The sequence below is a fragment of the Bos javanicus genome, chromosome 24 (genome assembly GCF_032452875.1).
Source record: "Bos javanicus breed banteng chromosome 24, ARS-OSU_banteng_1.0, whole genome shotgun sequence".
Taxonomy (NCBI): domain Eukaryota; kingdom Metazoa; phylum Chordata; class Mammalia; order Artiodactyla; family Bovidae; genus Bos; species Bos javanicus.
The window spans coordinates 45679983-45699804 of NC_083891.1; the positions used below are offsets into that span (position 1 = coordinate 45679983).

Genomic DNA, 19822 nt, shown 5'->3' on the forward strand with positions numbered 1-19822 from the left:
AACGTTAATTTCTTGGCTGCAATAAATGTCCTGGAGCATAGAATTTACAGTTACATAAAATAAAAGAAGATTCTGGATGAAAGTTCAGTATGGAACTCTTTGTATTATATTTGTAACTTTTCATTAAATCCAAAATTAACTTGAAAAAATACCCAAATCAAAAAATCTTAACCATTTAAAAAATAAGATAAAATAGATTATGGTTTTTCAAACTGAAGTATCTCTGGTATTAACACACTAACTAGATACACAGGAAACAAGGCTAGATAAAAAAAGAAGAAATATGGAGAAATTTATTATTTATTTAAATAAAACTGTTACAAAGAAACTAAAAAAGGACTGAATCATTCAAATATTTCCCTTTCCCTATGAAATTTTAAGAAAGGCAAAATGATAGTTACACAGTAAGAACTGATAATGGATTATGCTATCCTGCAAATGTCCAGCAAAAAAAATAAATAAAAGTTGACAATAACCAAAAAAGTAAAACAGTCACATGCACCTAATATTAAGAAGAAAAGACAAATGTTTGCGAAAGGCAATTTGAGCTCAGCTTGCTGGTAATGAACTACTAAATGTTTACAAATAGCAGTGATCCAAGAAGCAATGTGTCCCTCCACAACGGCTCTAATCCACACTGTGAACCGCACGTATCAGATTCAGAAAACAGCCACACAGTGCATGCAAAGCACCGTGTCAAAATGCCTCAAGTCATGAATAGCAGGAAAGCATTGTGGGATTATTTATAAGAAAATGAAAAAGTGGATCCAATTACACTGCAATGATATTTAGCACACTAGCTATAAAAAACAGGTTTGTCAGATTGAGAAGTCAGAAAGAGAAGACTAGGAGGGGAGGCCAATGGTTACCACAGTGGAGAAATATTGGTGTACTCATCAAGATAGAGGCTATACTTCAGTGAATTGAACAATAATGACATGAAATTAAGAAAACAATTTAATTTATAACAAAGAACAAAATACTTAGAGGTAAGTTTAACAAAAGAAGTGTAAAATTTATCTTCTGAAAATTACAGAACAAAATCTGAAAGGGTTATATTCATGGATCAGATCACAATACTGTTAATATGGTGATACTCCTAAAATTGATATACAAATTCAACACAACCTCTATCAAAATCCCAGCTGCCATTTTTGCAGAGAATGACAAGATGATCCTTAACCTTTTAAGGAGATACAAAGAACCCAGAATGGACAAAACAATCTTGAAAAAGAATGAAGTTGGAAATCTCATACTTTGCAATTTCGAAATCTACTATAAAACTACAGTAATAAAGACAGTGGGGTTCTAACACATGGATAGACAAATAGATCAACGAATTAGAACTGAAAATCCAGAAATAAACTCTTACTGATACATTTAAAGTCAACTGATTTTCATCGAGGATGCCAAGAAAGGACAGCCTTCAACAAATAGTGCTAACAACCAGATATCCAAAGAATCAAATTAGACCCTTACCTTATATCATATACAGAAATTATCAACAAGGATCACAGACCTAATATAAGAGCTAAAACTTTTAAACTTAAAAAAAAAAAAAAATAGGAGTAAACCTTAATGACCCTGGATTATGCAAAGCCTTGTTAGACATGACACCAAAAGCACACAACACCAGAAAAAAGCAGACAAACTGGACATCATAAAGATTTTAAAGTTTGAAAATATGAAGCCAATGAAAAGACAACTCTGCAGAATGTAAGAAAATGTCTTTGAACCCATTATCTTATCAGGGGCTTATATCCAGAATTTTTAAAAAGTAAACATGTGTTACTCAATAATAAAAAGATGAACAACCCAATTTAAAAAGAAGTAAAGGAGCTAAACAGATATTTCTCCAAAGATAATACAAACAGCACATAAAAAATTGCGCAATACTATTCGTCATTAGAGAAACGCAATCAAAATCACAATGAGGTAATACATCACACCCACTAAGATGACTAAGGTCAGATAATAATAAATGTTGAGAAGGATGTAGAATAATTAGTACCCTCACATGCTGCTAGTGGGATGGCAACACAATGCTTCCTCTACAGAAAAGAGAGGCATTCCTGCCCGTGGTGATGGTGACCCATCCCCTGTGATTATCCCCCAAACCACTGAATAACAAGTAAGTACAGTGTGTGAATTATATCTCAACCAAGCTGCCAGATGAAAAGATGAAAGATTTTAAAAACTTAAAAGACTTGAGAAGTAAGTGAAAAGTAAGGAATTAGAGACTGGAATGCGGAATAGAGGGAGAAAATTTTAGTTCTCTTTGCTAAAACTGTTAGAGACCTTTGGGGGTGTTACACGCTTAACTGGAAAGAGGACAGGAAGCTGGAAGTAGGCCCAAGTGGGCCATGTGGTCAGCGGCGCAGCAAACAGACACACTTCCCTCGCGCCACGGGCCACCTCGGGCTTCCTCTCCAGCCTGTCCTTCAGGTAGTTTTTAACTCCCCTTTGTCCCTCGCTGCCCACCTCTAACCCCACCAAACCACTTCCTCTTTTTCTATTCCACCACTGCCCTTGCAATTTCAAATTCTTCCTCTCCGCTAAACAAAATGAAGGCTCCAGTTGCTACTAACAAACCTGCAAGTTCATTTCCACCGGATCTACCTTCGTGGGAATAATTAAAACCAGAAGAACAGATACTGTGGTTAGATCATCAAAGAATCTTTTTAAAACCTCTGAACCCTCCCAGGGAGGAACACATGCCTTTGGGCTTTATTTCTCTTGGGAGGATAACTCAGTGCTTCTCTGTTTAATTCTCCACCTGTGTTCTTACAGAAGTTAGGTCCAAGAAGGAATTACCCTGGAGTTGCTCCAGGGAAGGAAGTAGGGGAAAGGAGAGAGAAGAAGCTGGTCATCTGATTCAAAGAACGGATTGGACATACCAGAGAAGGCAGGAGGGAGGGAAGGATGAGCAACTGTGAGAGGCACAACTGTCTGAGAGGGTGGCAAAGGTCTGCCTGCCCCTCAAAGACCCCTGGATAGGACAGGACCTCTGGGTGCACACACTGTGATCACCACCAACGCCAGGGCCCCTAAGCAGTGGTGAGCTCCCGACGGCTCAGTTCCCTTCTCCAAAGCACAGAACAGGGGAGCAGGTCCCAAAAGGTCCCAAGCCTTCAGCCTCTGCCCCACCATCAATTCACCCAGACACCATTATAAGACTGGTCTCCTTAAAACAACCAACCCCAAACACCACAAAACAATCATGGCTCTCCACTTAATTAAAGACTGCCTCTTAACTCTGGTGTTCAGGGCCTTTGATGATCCTTTCTCAAGACAAAACTGTCAATGACCACATCAAGCCTTCCGCCACACCTGTTCTACTCTGAACTCTGCAGTATGTACCTACCCCCCAGTCCTGGTCACAAGCCACCACGTATGGCTATTCATCTTTACAGTGTGTTCCCCAAACAGACCACAAGTATCTGCAGACCAGGGACTATATCTTACCCTTTTTGGGTCTGACCTGCCTCTGATTTTCGGCACTTTGTTCAATATATATTTATTGAAATAAAAATGACAACTCATAATTCACAAGAATTTACTGAGTACCAACTGCATGCTGAGGTCCTAAGTACTAGAATCCTAAAATGAACAAATTATCCAACAAATATTTACAGTTACTACGTGCTCTAGCATATTCAGAAGTTTATTTTGACATGCCTCTCAGAAAGCAAAGGGATTAGCCAACGCATCCAGAGGAAACTGAAGTTTTATGCCAAAACCTGAACATATTCTTACACTTAAAACACAACATTTCATTTAAAAATAAAAAAGAAAGCCAACAATTACTTAGCCTACTTGAGTTAACCGGAACATGTTGCATATATAACAATCATACAGATGACAAAATAAAATTCAAACAGAACTCCACATGTATCCAGTTATCCATAAAAAATTAGAGCTTAATTTTATTTTAACCAAAAGACATGTTTCTTACAACTGAAAATGGCCTAGAGATTAGAAAGAATCTATATTTCTTTATTTTGATCTCTAAGTTAGATACAGGTAGAGAATCAATTTTAAAATAATTCCATAGGAGAAATCAAGACGTTATAATCAAGAAGTTATACAGAAATGGAATAGTTGTTAATAAACACAGAAAATATATATATACTTAACCACGTGTGTGGATGGGTGCATGCACAGTTACGTCCAACTCTCTGTGATACCATGGACTGCAGCCCACCAGGCTCTCTGTCCACAGAATTTTCCAGGCAAGAATACTGGAGTGGGTTGCCATTTCCTACTCCAATAGTTAACCATACATTGTAGTAAATATGTCTTGGAGTGTTGGCATATGTGTAGGGGGAAAATCCTGAAGAACATAACAAACTGCTACAGTTATCTCCAAGAGACAGAATTTGGGGCCTTTCACTTCTGTGTTGTACATTTCTCTCTCTCTGTGTGATACACTCACAGATACACACTTTTTTTAAGCAAGCAGCATTTCTGTAATCAGGAAAAAAAGTTATTTTTTTTTTAAGTTCTGGAAAATAAATGGGAAATTTCCATACATCACTTGCAGTTCTTCCGCTTTAAACTGTACTAAGTTAAAATAAAAAAAAAAAATACAGCCTCTTTCTATCCTTCAAACTATTGATGAGCTACTTTCGTAAATGATAAAGGTTCAATTTTACACATTACACAGAAAACTTCTGTGGGATCACTTAAGTGCAGGCACAGTTTATCATGAATGTCTATATCCATAGCACTTAGCACAATGCCTGTGGCGTAGAAGAGATAAACAAGGCTTGGACACACGGGTCCAACTATAACATCAAGAGCCCTCAGGGCAATTTTACCCGCTCTCCTTGGGATGTACAAGAATGCTTTACAAATAAAAAGGAGAAAGATGGGGGTTACACATTTTGCTATGAATACAACATCTCCTCTCAGCTGCCATTTCTTTCGTGTTGCTCTTAACAATCTTACTACAGGTATCCACAGCACTTTCCATGCTTGATCTCTTCCTCCTCCTCTCTTACACATGATTCTCTCAGCTTCTAGAATCCCACAGTCAGGTAAGGGCACTGGGAACACTTACTACCTCACATCATACTCCTTTGTTGGTTTCTCCACCTCTCCGCAAGCTCTTAAAATTGGAGTGCCCCTGAATCTCTTCTTGTCATCTTCTTACACTACACTCACTCCTAAGGTAACTTAACTTGGACTCTAGCTCGTAAAAGAGAGCTCCAGCCTGGAGTGCTCTCCCATTCTTTAGATTCACATATCCAACCCAACTGGAGGTCTAATAGACACTTACTTCAAAATTAGCATGTCCCAAACTGAATTCCTCATCTGCCCCCAACAGCTGTTCTACTCACTGCCTCCTCCATCTCAGAGTCATCCTTGACTGTTTCCACATTCCACATCCACACCACCAACAAATCTTCTTAGCTAGATATTCAGAAACCCCCAGATTTCAAACCTTTCTCTTCACTTACACTTTAAAACTCTGGACCAAGACACCATCACCTCCTGCCTGGATCACAGCAAAAATGTCTTAGATGGTCTCTCTACTCCTCCTCTTGCTCCCTTACAGACTGTTCTCATCAAAACAAGCACAGTGACCCTTTAAAATGACTTCAGTTATATCACTCCTCCGCTTGAAATCCTGTGTGCGTGTGCGTGTGTGTGTGTGTTAGTCACTCAGTCGTGTCCGACTCTTTGCAACCCCACCAACTGCAGCCCGCCGGGCTTCTCTGTCCGTGGGATTCTCCAGGCAAGAACACTGGAGTGGCTTGCCATCCCCTGAAACCCTGGGTGACTGCACATTTCACTCCAAGTGCAAGTGAAAGGCCATTCAAGTGCAGCCATTTTTACAGTGGCCGACAAGCCCCTACTCGACCTAGCCCTGTGTCACCTTTCTGACTTCATCTCAGGTCCTCTCCCCTCACTCACTCTGCCTCTCACTCACCCTAACCACACTGCCTCCCTGAAGTCCCCAGGACAGCACAGACATGCCACTGCCTTAAGGCATTTGCCCCAGTTGTTCCCAAGATCCACATGGCTAACTTCCTCATCTCTTTCCTGTCCTTACTTAAATTTCATCTTCAACAAGGACTACCTTGACAGCCCATTAAAAATCACAACCCATCCTAATCTCTCACCAGTACTCAACTCCTTACTCAGTTCATTTTTCTTTTTCTGTAGCCCTTGTTATCTTCTATGTGATTTACTTATTTACCTACAGAGTTTTCTGTTTTGTCTTCTGTTTCTAGAACACAGGCTATGCTAAGGCCAGGTTCTTCTTTCTTTTCCCCTTGTTTACATCTCAGGCTTCTCTGTTGGCTCACATGGTATAGAATCTGTCTGCAATGCAGGAGACCCAGGTTCAATCCATGGGTCAGGCAGATCCCCTGGAGATGGGAATGGCTACCCACTCCAGTATTCTTGCCTCAAGAATTCCATGGAAAGAGGAGCCTGGCAGGCTACAGTCCATGGGGTCACAAAGAGTCGGACACAACTGAGCGACTATCACTTTCACTTACACCCCAAGTGCTTAGAAGAATTTCTGGGACATAGTGGGTGATCAGTGTGTAGTTTATTCACCAAAAACAAAATATGGATCTTAGAAGGCACAAAAGGAGCTCAACAATATAGAGCATCCCCCAATTTCACTTCTATAATCACTCATGGGAGGGAGGGACTAAGAGGGAGAAATCATCTAGGCCAAGGAGTAAGAGAGGATGGGGACTGCAAAGGTCTCTGTTTCTGGTATCAGTTTTCTGGGACACATCTCAGTCAGTCCTTAGCAATTACAATATGCTGTTACTATTAATGAGTTGCTAACATTCAGAATTTAATACTAACTTTAAAAATACTTTCCATGACTATAAAATACACTGCTTCTGCAGAGGAAGTTCAATCTAAAAATCTATTGTTCTCGATTTCCCTGGTGGTCCAGGGATTAAGAAACCACCTGCCAATGCAGGGGACACGGGCTGGATGCCTGGTTCTCCAGGAAGATCCCACATGCTGCAGAGCAACTAAGCCTCAGCACCACCACTACTGAAGCCTGTGAACCTAGAGCCCATGCTCCACAGGAGAAGTCACTGCAGTCAACAAAGCATAGCCCCCGCTTGCTGCCACTAGAGAAAGCACAGAAACAAAGACCCAGTGCAATCATAAACAATAAATAAAGGAAATCTACTATTCTCAACCTACCAAGATCAATGAAGTCAAGGTGAAACTTGTCAGGACTGTCTCTTGTGTACCAAGCGACAAGCACCAGATAACCACAAACAAACAAAGTGAGGTCACCTTCCAGATGATTAACACTAAGAAATACAGGTCAGCTGCTGGGTCAGAAGCCACTCAAACTATCTAAAGGCAAAAGCACATGACACTACTCACTTCCTGAACCACCCCCTTAGAACTACTTTATATGGTTCCATAAACAGTCACCAAATTATACCACAAGGGTAAAGGACTTCATTACTGTTGGGCTTCAGGATCACAGCCAAACCACAACCAGCACTAAGAAATAAATCTGTTTACTCTAAAAGAAGAATTCATTTTCTAGACTGACAGGTATGAGGGCCTTGCTGGTATCGTGGACTTTTCCCCATTTGTTTTCTCACACTGCTGCTGCTGCTGCTCCTAAGTCACTTCAGTCGTGTCCGACTCTGTGCGACCCCGTAGACGGCAGCCCACCAGGCTCTGCCATCCCTGGGATTCTCCAGAGAAGAACACTGGAGTGGGTTGCCATTTCCTTCTCCAATACATGCAAGTGAAAAGTGAAAGGGAAGTCGCTCAGTCATGTCTGACTCTTCGCGACCCCATGGACTGAAGCCTACCAGGCTCCTCCGTCCATGGGATTTTCCAGGCAAGAGTACTGGAGTGGGTTGCCATTGCCTTCTCCATTCTCACACTACCTAGAGGAAAATTTCCCAGAGTAAATTCTTCTGAGCCACAAAGCTTGGAAACAATATTCTTCCATACTGGTATTTTTTCCTTCATTCAACAACCATTATCAAATGCCTACAAGGGCTGTGAAGGGTACTGGGAAAAAGACAGGTCCCTCCCTCATTGAGTTCACAGTCTAAGGAAGAAGAGAGATGTTAACAAAGTAACTACAAGTGAGACAAGTGACAAAGAGAGGTGCAAAGCACTACTGGGGTGGGGGGATTATGTGGGTAAAGAGGGAAGTACTATTTAAGCAGAGACCTCATGAATGAGCAGGTGAAGAGGGACTGGAAGAAGTGTCAGGGCACAGGAAACAGTATGAGCAAAGGCCCTAAAGCAGGAAAAATGAAAGCCACTTAGTCGTGTCCTACTCTGAGACCCCATGGACTATACAGTCCATGGAATCCTCTAGGCCAGAATACTGGAGTGGGTGACCTTTCCCTTCTCCAGAGGATCTTCCCAACCCAGGGATTGAACCCAGGTCTCCTGCATTGCAGGCCGATTCTTTACCAGCTGAGCCACAAGGGAAGCCCAAAGCAGGAAAGGACATGTATGACTGAGGGTCAACAGAGACAGTAGTGAAGACCTGAGGTTGAAGAGAAAGACAGAATCCAGACCAATCAGGGCCTTGAGTCCATACTAAGGACTTTGGATTCTTAGCCTCTGGATGATAAGAAATCTTTGAAAGGTTTTTAAGAAGAGTGATCATTTTGAGGTTTGTTAATAAAAATATCAGTCCAGCTTTAGTTTAGAGAATGGGAAGCAAGAATAAATTTGGATAGGCCATTTTAGCAAAAATCCAAGAAATCATCCTTGAAGGATGGTGGACTTAGGATGGAAGAGAAATGGGCAGAATCAAGAGATCAATTACAAAATATAATTGGCAAAATTCAATCCTTGAAGAGATTTGGAAGGTGGCTAAAAGCATGTCAAGGACTTTTGGTTTTGGAAAAATACCTCTGGAATGAAGTTTTCCTTATAAACATTAAAAGATAATAAAATAAATTTATTCTTCTATAGAGAAGTGAAGTGAAAGTTGCTCAGTTGTGTCTGACCCTTTGCAACCCCAGACCGTCTACAGAATTCTCTAGGTCAGAATACTGGAGTGGGTGGCCTTTCCCTTCTCCAGGGGATCTTCCCAATCCAGGGATCAAACCCAGAGCTCCCGCATTGCACAGATTCTTTACCAGCTGAGCCACAAGGGAAGCCCAACTTCTATAGGGAAGTTGCCCACAATATGCCAATATAAAATGAGCAAATGACTTTTCATGATGGATTTAAAAGTTTGGTTTTTAATTTTTATTTTAGAAACCCTGTTCTAAACAAAGAAGTTGACAGAGAATTCTCTTAATAAGTATTTTTTAAGTATTTATAACATTGTATCTATAGATATATATGGGCTTCCCTGATGATTCAGACAGTAAAGAATCTGCCTGCCATGTGGGAGACCTGGGTTCGATCCCTGGGTTGGGAAGATCCCCAGGAGAAGGGAATGGCTACCCACTCCAGTATCCTGCCTGGAGAATTCCATGGACAGAGGAGCCTGGCAGGCTACAAGTCCATGGGGTCGCAAAGAGTCAGACACAACTGAGCGACTTTCACAGATACATAAAGATATGTATAACAATTACTAAGCTACTGGATTGAGATTTAAGATTTCTGGTTTTACCTTGAGTCCTCTTACTAACTGTATGACTTACAGTTTATCACTTAAGTTATCTAGGCTTTAGTTTCACCAGTCATTCTGAAAAAAACTAACTATAGATTGAGAATTAAGATTCAGCTCCTTGTAGATTGATACTGTATTCTAGGTTCAGGGACTGTATGCTCAATGGCTGACGAATGGCCTTTTACTTTCTCGTCCATTTAGATAGCTCGGTACAATGCAAAATTATTTCTCTTAAAAATTTTTCTGGAATTAGGTAGCAAAATGGCTTTCTCCCCAAAGAATAACTCCTCACAGACATGAGATCACTGATGTGCATAAAATCATTTACAGCTTATTAAATACAGTATGTCTGAACACCAATGTCCTGTTAAAATCTTGTTCTCATAAGAAATTCTTATTTTGGTATTATTTTTAAGTCACACCTGCACTTGTAGACATCACCTACTTGTAGAAAAGGCAATATCCTGTCGCTTTAATACTATTCTCATTATTTCCTTAATATAAATTCAGTTTCAGGTAAGCCAAAATTATCTATGTCCAAGCTATTCTCGCACAGCATTTATTCTGTTCACTGTAAAACAATCGTCATTTCAGAAAACATATGGGAACAAAATGAAAAACCAGACTGCACCTAAAAACAAGAAAGATCAACTTTAAAACCACACTAATACCACACGTTAGCATAATCCAGGAAACCCAGAGAATTCAAACCCGTCCCTGTTGTGTGAATCCCTTTCTGATTTCACTTCTGGTCATTCACGCCCCATCACAAACAGCCAGGATAATGAGAAATCAACAGCAGCAGCGCCACGGTCATCTTGCATTTTTAAACTGAAAAGCCACATCACTACAGTCTACTTTCTGTCTCCCACTGTAAAGTTCTACCGGAGGATACATTCGTGGAAGAGCGGTCCCTTTTCTCTTAATGCGGAGAGAGGCTCAAAATATTCACAAGTTAAAAAGGTGAAAGTCAATCAAAGCTGAGCCTAGGAAGACAAAATTTGCTCCCCAACCGAAATCCAGACCTAGATGCGGGAAGTCAAGAACGCAGCAGAAAACCAAGCACCTAGAGAGATCACAGGAGGAAAAAGAAAAAAATAGGCTCCTGGCAAAGTCTGGCAGGAGGACGTGAAGAAGGAACAGAGGAACAGGTCTGGTGTCAATGGGCAGAGGGATCAAATATGGGAAGGTGGGAGCAGAGGCTGAGAGGGGCTCAGGGGACGGGCAGAGTTGGCTGGAGAGGCCGAAGAGAGGAAAAGGAGACAGCACGCAACTTCCAGGGGCTGGGCAGAGTGGGATGGGCGAGTTCCCCTCACCTTGGTTTTAGTCCGGCTGCCCTTGGCCTTGGCCCGGCGTGGGGGCCTCACTGCCTCTGCCATAGACCCTGCAATGGCTCAGTCGCTGCTTGTTTTTGTCAAAACCCTGCGCGTTCCACAACCTGCCGACTTCCGGCCTCCAACTGTCACATGATCGAATCTCCACCACTCCCGGAGAGGGGCGGCAACTCGGAGCCTCTACGGGCCGCAACTTAGGACAAACCACTTCGGGAGGCCTTTTCACAGGAGGATTATGGCCACGCCCCCTTTCATTCAGGCCCCACCCCCTAACCCGCGTGCAGGGCCGCCTGGCTCCGCCCCACTTGCGTTTGGATTGTCCTGGGTGACCGGCTTACTCTCCCGAGTGGGATCGCGTCCTTATCGCCGGAACCTCCACTAAGCTGCACTGGGTCTGGATCCCCGGAGTGCTTGCACACCTCACCCACGTTGGCCTAAAGGAGCCTGGGGACAGTGCTTGTTAGCCTTCTTTTGACCTTTAGATAACTAGGACCAATCAGCCTAAATCTATGCTTTGTGCTCAAGAACTTTGATGCCCTTCCAGGTGGGCGTTTCAGTTTCCTCTTATGTGAAGGAGAAAGATGATACTTGCCTCTACCAGTGTAAAGAAGATTAAATGGACTGATCGTTAAGGTGCCTGGTATACGCCTGCATATCTGTAAATGGTGCTGGTTGTTGCGTTGCTAAGTCATTTCTAGCTCTTTGTGACCCCATGGACTGTAGCATGCCAGGCTCATCTGTGCTCCACTGTCTCCCCGTGTTTGCTCAAATTCATGTCTATTGAGTCGGTGATGCTATCTAACCATCTCATCGTCCATTATCCCCTTCTCGTTTTGCCTTCAGTCTTTCCCAGCATCATGGTCTTTTCCAATGAGTCGGCTTTTCCCATCAGGTGGCCAAAGTATTTGGAGCTTCAGCAGCAGTCCTTCCAACGAATATTCAGGGTTGATTTCCTTTAGGACTGACTGGTTTGATCTCCTTGCAGTCCAAGGGACTCTCAAGAATCTTCTCCAGCACCACAACTTGAAAGCCTCAATTCTTCAGCGCTCAGCCTTCTTTATGGACCAATTGTAAATGGTAGTTATTATCATTACTCTCCAGATCCCAGGCAGCAAAGAGACAGCTGCACCAAAGAGGGCAGACGAGAAGGCAAAAAGACAAGACCCATAGAAGTGTTTTTCGTATGGGTTTTACACACCTTCATTTAAAAATTCCAGATGGGAAAACTTGGCTCCTTCTCCCTTTCCCAGTTCTACAATTTATTTTCTTCCAAAGTGCTTAGTACCTGTTAAAATGCTATTTTAATTTGCTTTTGTTTGTGTCTGTCAACCTGGCTAGAATGTAAGATCCTTAAAATCAGGGGTCTTTGTTTTGTTCCCTAAGGCATCCCAAGGGCTTCTAGAACAGTAGCCTGTACATGGTAGGCTCAATGAATATTGATTATTTGATAAATGAAATGAATGTGAGCTGTTCTGTCTGGTGGTGGTATAAAATAGTTGAGATGTGGGTGGCAAGGGAAACTATCCAAGAATATGGCATGAGAAATGGAAAGGACTCCAGAGATGGAGTCTTTACAGTGCCTTGTTTATGACCTAACAACATATAAAATACAGTTGTAAGCAGATAGGTTGGGGTTGGGGGGAATCCCCAGATAAAGAAAACCAGGCATGGCTTATTTGACATAAGAGGAACCATTTTATTTTTCTAACTTTTCTATCTGCTTCATTTTAGGCTTCCCTGAACTTAATCTGTTAGGGGCAACTTAATCAGCATTATACTTTATTCATGTTTTTTAGAGAAGTCCTTTTAGACCTAATCCATTTTGTAATGTAAGCCTGGCCACAATGCTTCCCTTTGAATGAGTCTCAGTAATGATAATCTTAAGGGAACAAAAGAACAGAGGAGTATTACCAGACTAGAAAAGTAACAATAGCAAAGATAACAAATCAGTTGTAAAGACTTCCAGTTCTGTTTCAAAGGGTAGGCACTTTGTTCAGCTGTTTTGCAGAATTTAGACACCCTCCCACTCCCCCTACTCAAGCCCCAGCACTCAACCACTAGATCAGCGGGAATCTAAGTGATGATGTGTTGATCTTTTCTGATCCTTGTGACTGCAGCCACCTAAAGCTTGGGAATATGGTGACATTTGCCCCAGTTCAAGCTGAATGAATATACACATACCCTTAGCTTAAAATTTCCCCAATTTTGCTGATAGGAGAGACACTGCGTTGGGAAAATTCCCTAGTGTTCTCCTTACTTGCTGCAAGTGATAAATTCTGCCTCTGGACCTCTGGCTTAGTGACTTTTGGCTCAACACCCAGCAAGAGGTGAATCCAGTTTTCCAGTAACACAATTTCATGTATTTTGATCCCCAATCTTCAAAAACAACAAAGCAGTTATCCAGCTGCTCATGTTACTGAACCAAACTTGAGTCTGCTCACCCAACACATAGCAAAACCAACCTACTGACCCCTGGTTATGGTGAAGAGAAGTACGGTGTTTGTTGTAGGGTCAAATAAGGGAAACAAGCAAAGAGACCCCAAATCCCCAATGACTTTTAGCGGAGGCTTTTTTAAGACAGAGTGAGGGCACGCGATCAGTTCACGCTCAATTCTCTGTTTGCTTGATGGTGAGGTAACAGGTGATGTTTTGGGAGTTTTATTTGTAGTTTTCTGGTTACAACTGGTCTGGAGTCTACATGCTGGTGATCAGCATGCAGTCAATGTCTTCATTCTGGTGGGGTTTTTTAGGGTCTGTAAAACAAAGATATGACTTAGGATACTATCTATAGCCTGTAAGGAGGAACTGAAGGAACTTGACTTTGTTTTATGGCTAAACTATTATTATCACTACAAACAAAGCTAGTGGAGGTGATGCAATTCCAGTTGAGCTATTCCAAATCCTGAAAGATGATGCTGTGAAAGTGCTGCACTCAATATGCCAGCACATTTGGAAAACTCAGCAGTGGCCACAGGACTGGAAAAGGTCAGTTTTCATTCCAATCCCAAAGAAAGGCAATGCCAAAGAATGCTCAAACTACTGCACAATTGCACTCATCTCACACGCTAGTAAAGTAATGCTCAAAATTCTCCAAGCCAGGCTTCAGCAATACATGAACCGTGAACTTCCTGATGTTCAAGCTGGTTTTAGAAAAGGCAGAAGAACCAGAGATCAAATTGCCAACATCTGCTGGATCATGGAAAAAGCAAGAGAGTTCCAGAAAAACATCAATTTCTGCTTTATTGACTATGCCAAAGCCTTTGACTGTGTGGATCACAATAAACTGTGGAAAATTCTGAAAGAGATGGGAATACCAGACCACCTGATCTGCCTCTTGAGAAATTTGTATGCAGGTCAGGAAGCAACAGTTAGAACTGGACATGGAACAACAGACTGGTTCCAAATAGGAAAAGGAGTACGTCAAGGCTGTATACTGTCACCCTGTTTATTTAACTTATATGCAGAGTACATCATGAGAAACGCTGGACTGGAAGAAACACAAGCTGGAATCAAGATTGCTGGGAGAAATATCAATAACCTCAGATATGCAGATGACACCACCCTTATGGCAGAAAGTGAAGAGGAACTAAAAAGCCTCTTGATGAAAGTGAAAGTGGAGAGTGAAAAAGTTGGCTTAAAGCTCAACATTCAGAAAACGAAGATCATGGCATCCGGTCCCGTCACTTCATGGGAAATAGATGGGGAAACAGTGGAAACAGTGTCAGACTTTATGTTTCTGGGCTCCAAAATCACTGCAGATGGTGACTGCAGCCATGAAATTAAAAGACGCTTACTCCTTGGAAGGAAAGTTATGACCAACCTAGATAGCATATTCAAAAGCAGAGACATTACTTTGCCAACAAAGGTTCGTCTAGTCAAGGCTATGGTTTTTCCTGTGGTCATGTATGGATGTGAGAGTTGGACTGTGAAGAAGGCTGAGCGCCGAAGAATTGATGCTTTTGAACTGTGGTGTTGGAGAAGATTCTTGAGAGTCCCTTGGACTGCAAGGCGATCCAACCAGTCCATTCTCAAGGAGATCAGCCCTGGGATTTCTTTGGAAGGAATGATGCTAAAGCTGAAACTCCAGTACTTTGGCCACCTCATGTGAAGAGTTGACTCATTGGAAAAGACGCTGATGCTGGGAGGGATTGGGAGCAGGAGGAGAAGGGGACCACAGAGGATGAGATGGCTGGATGGCATCACTGACTCGATGTACGTGAGTCTGAGTGAACTGGGAGTTGGTGATGGATAGGGAGGCCTGGCGTGCTGCGATTCATGGGGTCGCAAAGAGTGGGACACGACTGAGTGACTGATCTGATCTGATCTGAATCCTTTACTTGACAAGGTTTAGCCCTTCTCTGTTCCCGCCATGACTGTTGTCTTAAGGTGTCCACAGGAGACGAGGCCTGGCTCTTTACTCTGTTTCAGTTGTTACTCCCATTTTGGAGAGAAAACTCCTGGAGGATCTTTGTAAATATGTGACCTGGAACCCACATATCCTGTTTCAGGGAATGCAAACAGGAGGCTAGTTGTAGTGTCTGACCTGATGCCCATCTTTTTCTTCCCCCAAGAAATGTAAACAGGAGATCAGTTGTAAATGCCTAGCCTGGGGCCCATTCATCTCCTGCCTCAGCGTGTATGTGCCTGTAAGTGCATAAAGACTATCATGAGCAAGACTTGGCACATATGAACAAAATCCTTATACCACCATTACTGTCTTTAACTTTTGCTGGTACTTTTTCCAATCTGGAATACTCTCTCTGGCCTCTACCAATTCAAATTCTTTTTGAACTTCAAAGTTCTTCATATGTCAGTCAGTGCTTAGCAAAACAGAACTGGTTCCACCTCTACTTTCCATGATTTACAGCATAGTTGGGGTGTAGACACAATGGACAGATAAGTTATAAATAAATAATCATAGCCTATGGGAAATAAATAAATGAAGATCACAGCCAATAGGGAAAAGGAGGAATACTTTATAAACTGAAATTGTTAGACCTTAGTATTTACAGTAATTATTAATAATATATTAATAAATAGTACAAGTTGTTAGGTTTGTTGTTCAGTTTGGACAAAAGAAGAAATTTAAATATATTACATTTAATACTGTAGTTTAAAACGTTTGAAGGAATTTAAGTCATAAATGAGATCAGTTGTTTAAGAAAGTTTGGTCTATTGAATCTGAGTTGACCAAATGTTAAAGTTCCCCCTTGAAAGTGGCTATTCAAATTTATTAGATTTATAAATAGAAAGTTTAGATTTATATAGATGACTTGAAGATTTAAGAAAAAGTAAATTTAAAAATATATTTATCTATTTGGCTATGTCAAATTTCAGTTGCAGCAGGCAAGATCTTTAGTTGTGGCATGGGAACTCTTTGTTGCAGCTTGTGGGATCTAGTTCCCTGAGCAGAGATCAAACCCTGGCCCCATGCATTGGGATCACAGTCTTAGCCACTGGTCCACCAGGCAAGTCCCAAAGATACATTCTTTTAAATTTTTAAATTTACTTTTTATTGAAGTGACATTGGTTTATGATGTTATACAAGTTTCATGTGTACAACATTATATTTCAACTTCTGGATATCCTACAGTGAGCTCACCACTAAAAATTTGTTTCCATCTATAACCATAAAATTGACCCCCTTGCCCATTTCTGTATGCAGATCAAGAAGCAACAGTTAGAATTGGACATGGAACAACAGAGTGGTTCCAAATTGGGAAAGGAGTACATCAAGGTTGTATATTGTCACCCTGCTTATTTAACTTATATGCAGAGTACATCATGAGACATGCTGGACTGGATGAAGCACAAGCTGGAATCAAGATTTCTGGGAGAAATATCAATAACCTCAGATATGCAGATGGTACCACCCTTATGGCAGAAAGCGAAGAACTAAAGAGCCTCTTGATGAAAGTGAAATTGGAGAGTGAAAAACTTGGCTTAAAACTCAACATTCAGAAAACTAAGATCATGGCCTCTGGTCCCATCAGTTCAGTTCAGTCACTCAGTCATGTCTGACTCTTTACAACCCCAGGAACTGCAGCACACCAGGCCTCCCTGTCCATCACCAACTCCCGGAGTTCACCCAAACCCATGTCCATAGAGTCAGTGATGCCATCCAACCATTTCATCCTCTGTCATCCCCTTCTCCTCCTGCCCTCAATCTTTCCCAGCATCAGGGTATTTTCCAGTGAGTCAGCTCTTCGCATCAGGTGACCAAAATATTGGAGTTTCAGCTTCAACATCAGTCTTTCCAATGAATACCCAGGACTAATCTCCTTTTGGATGGACTGGTTGGATCTTCTTGCAGTCCAAGGGACTCTCAAGAGTCTTTTTCAACACCACAGTTCAAAATTATCAGTTCTTTGACACTCAGCTTTCTTTATAGTCCAACTCTCACATCCATACATGACCACTGGAAAAACCATAGCTTTGACTAAACATACCTTAGTTGCCAAAGTGATGTCTCTGCTTTTTAATATGCCGTCTAGTTTGTGATAGTTTTTCTTCCAAGGAGTAAGCATCTTTTAATTTCATGACTGCAGTCACCATCTGCAGTGATTTGGGAGCCCAAGAAAATAAAGTCTGTCACTATTTCCATTGTTTCCCCATCTATTTGCCATGAAGTGATGGGACCATATGCCATGATCTTAGTTTTTTGAATGTTGAGTTTTAAGCCAGCTTTTCCACGCTCCTCTTTCATGCTTACCAAGAGGCTCTTTAGTTCCTCTTCACTTTCTGCCATTAGAGTGATATCATATGCATATTTGAGGCTGTTGATATTTCTCCTGACAATCTTGATTCCAGCTTGTTATTCATCCAGCCCAGCATTTCTCATGATGTACTCTGCATATAAGTTAAATAAGCAGGGTGACAATATACAGCCATGATGTACTCATTTCCCAATTTTGAACCAGTCTATTGTTCCATGTATGGTTCTAACCTGCTTACAAGTTTCTCAGGAGACAGGTTAGATGGTCTAGTGTTCCCATTGCTCTAAGAATTTTCCATGGTTGGCAGTGATCCACACAGTTAAAGGCTTTGTGTGTTAGTTGCTCAATCATGTCCAACTCTTTGCAACCTCACGGACTGTAGCCTGCTGGGTTTCTCTGTCCATGGAATTCTCCAGGCAAGAAAACTGAAGTGGATTGCCATATCCTTCTCCAAAGGCTTTAGCGTAGTCAATTCCATTGTTTTCTCTATGATCCAATAGATGTTGGCGATTTGATCTCTGGTTCCTGTGCCTTTTCTAAACCCAGCTTGAATATCTGGAAGTTCTCAGTTCACGTACTGTTGAAATCTAGCTTGAAGCATTTTGAGCATTACCTTGCTAGCATGTGAAGTGAGGACAATTGTACAGTAGTTTGAACATTCTTTGGTGTTGTCTTTCTTTGGGATTGGGATGAAAACTGACCTTTTCCAGTTTTGTGGCCACTGCTGTTTTTCAAATTTGCTGGCATAGTCAGTGTAGCACATTAGCAGCAGCATCTTTTAGGATTAGAAATAACTCAGCTGGAATTCCTTCACCTCCACTAGTTTTGTTCATAGTAATGCTTCCTAAGGCCCAACTGACTTCATACCTGAGGATGTCTGGCTCTAGGTGAGTGATCACACCATCGTGGTTATTTGGGTCATTGAGACCATTTTTACATAGTTCTTTTGTGTATTCTTGCCACCTCTTCTTAATCTTTTCTGCTTCTGTTAGGTCCTTGCCATTTCTGTCCTTTGTTGTTACCATCTTTGCATGAAATATTCCCTTGGTATCTCCAATTTTCTTGAAGAGATCACTAGTCTTTCCTATTCTATCATTTTCTTCTATGTTTTTGCATTGTTTACTTAAGAAGGCTTTTTTATCTCTCCTTGCTATTCTCTGTAACTCTGCATTCAGATGGGTATATCTTTCCCTCTCCTTTGACTTTCACTTCTTTTCTCAGCTATTTGTAAGGCCTCCTCAGACAACCACTTTGCCTTCTTGCATTTCTTTTTCGTTAGTATAGTTTTGTTCACCACCTCCTGTACAATGTTATAAACCTCTGTCCATAGTTCTTCAGGCCCTCTGTCTACTAGATATAATCCCTTGGATCTATTTGTCACCTCCACTGTGTAACCATTAAGGATTTGATTTATGTCATACTTGAAAGGCCTAGTGGCTTTCCCTACTTTATTCAATATAAGTCTGAACTTTGCGATAAGAAGCTCATGATCTGAGCCACAGTCAGTTCCAGGTCTTTTTTTGCTGATTGTACAGATCTTCTCCATCTTTGGCTGCAAATAACATAATCTGTCTGATTTTAGTATTGATCATCTGGTGATGTCCATGTGTAGAGTCAACACTTGTGTTGTTGGAAGAAGATGTTTGCTATGACTAGTGTGTTCTCTTGGAAAAACTTTTAGCTTTTGCCCTGCTTCATTTTCTACTCCAAGGCCAAACTTGCATTATTACAGGTGTCACCTAAAAAAGATGCACAACTTGAGAGTTGTGAGTTAAGTTTTATTTGGGGCAAAATGAGGACTGCAGTCCAGGAGGCAGCACCCCAGATAGCTCCAAGAGATTGCTCCAGAGCGGCAGTGGGGGAAGGTCAACATATAAGGTTTTGGTGAAGGGGGAGTTCAATACCATTAAGCACTCATTTTACAATACATTTTTTTGTTAGTCATGAGGGTATGAGGGCTTCCCTGTGGCTCAGCTGGTAAGAATCCACCTGCAATGAGGGAGATCTGGGTTCGATCCCTGGGTTGGGAAGACCTCCTGGAGAAGGGAACATCTACCCACTCCAGTATTCTGGCCTGGAGAATTCCATGGACTGTTGGAATTGCAAAGAGTCAGAATTTCACTTTCATGAGGATCTGATATCACCATGAAGAGATTTTAGGGCTTCTCTAGATATGA

General features: G+C 41.6%; 2 protein-coding genes across 5 annotated transcripts in view; both read right to left on the reverse strand.

The window, feature by feature from the left end:
- Positions 1-10999, reverse strand: part of EPG5 (ectopic P-granules 5 autophagy tethering factor) — a 131532-nt gene extending 120533 nt beyond the window's left edge. For all 4 annotated transcript variants that reach the window (XR_009733305.1, XM_061400058.1, XM_061400057.1 and 1 more), the window contains exon 1: positions 10912-10999. Coding sequence is in view for 3 of the 4 variants with exons in the window: in XM_061400058.1 (XP_061256042.1) it covers positions 10912-10974 (63 nt within the window). In the remaining variant the exon portion in view is untranslated. The remainder of the gene's footprint in view (positions 1-10911) is intronic.
- PSTPIP2 (proline-serine-threonine phosphatase interacting protein 2) overlaps positions 10911-19822 on the reverse strand; it is a 115870-nt gene continuing 106958 nt past the window's right edge. The window contains exon 14 of the mRNA XM_061400062.1: positions 10911-13682. Coding sequence (XP_061256046.1) covers positions 13624-13682 — 59 coding nt within the window. The 3' untranslated portion in view covers positions 10911-13623. The remainder of the gene's footprint in view (positions 13683-19822) is intronic.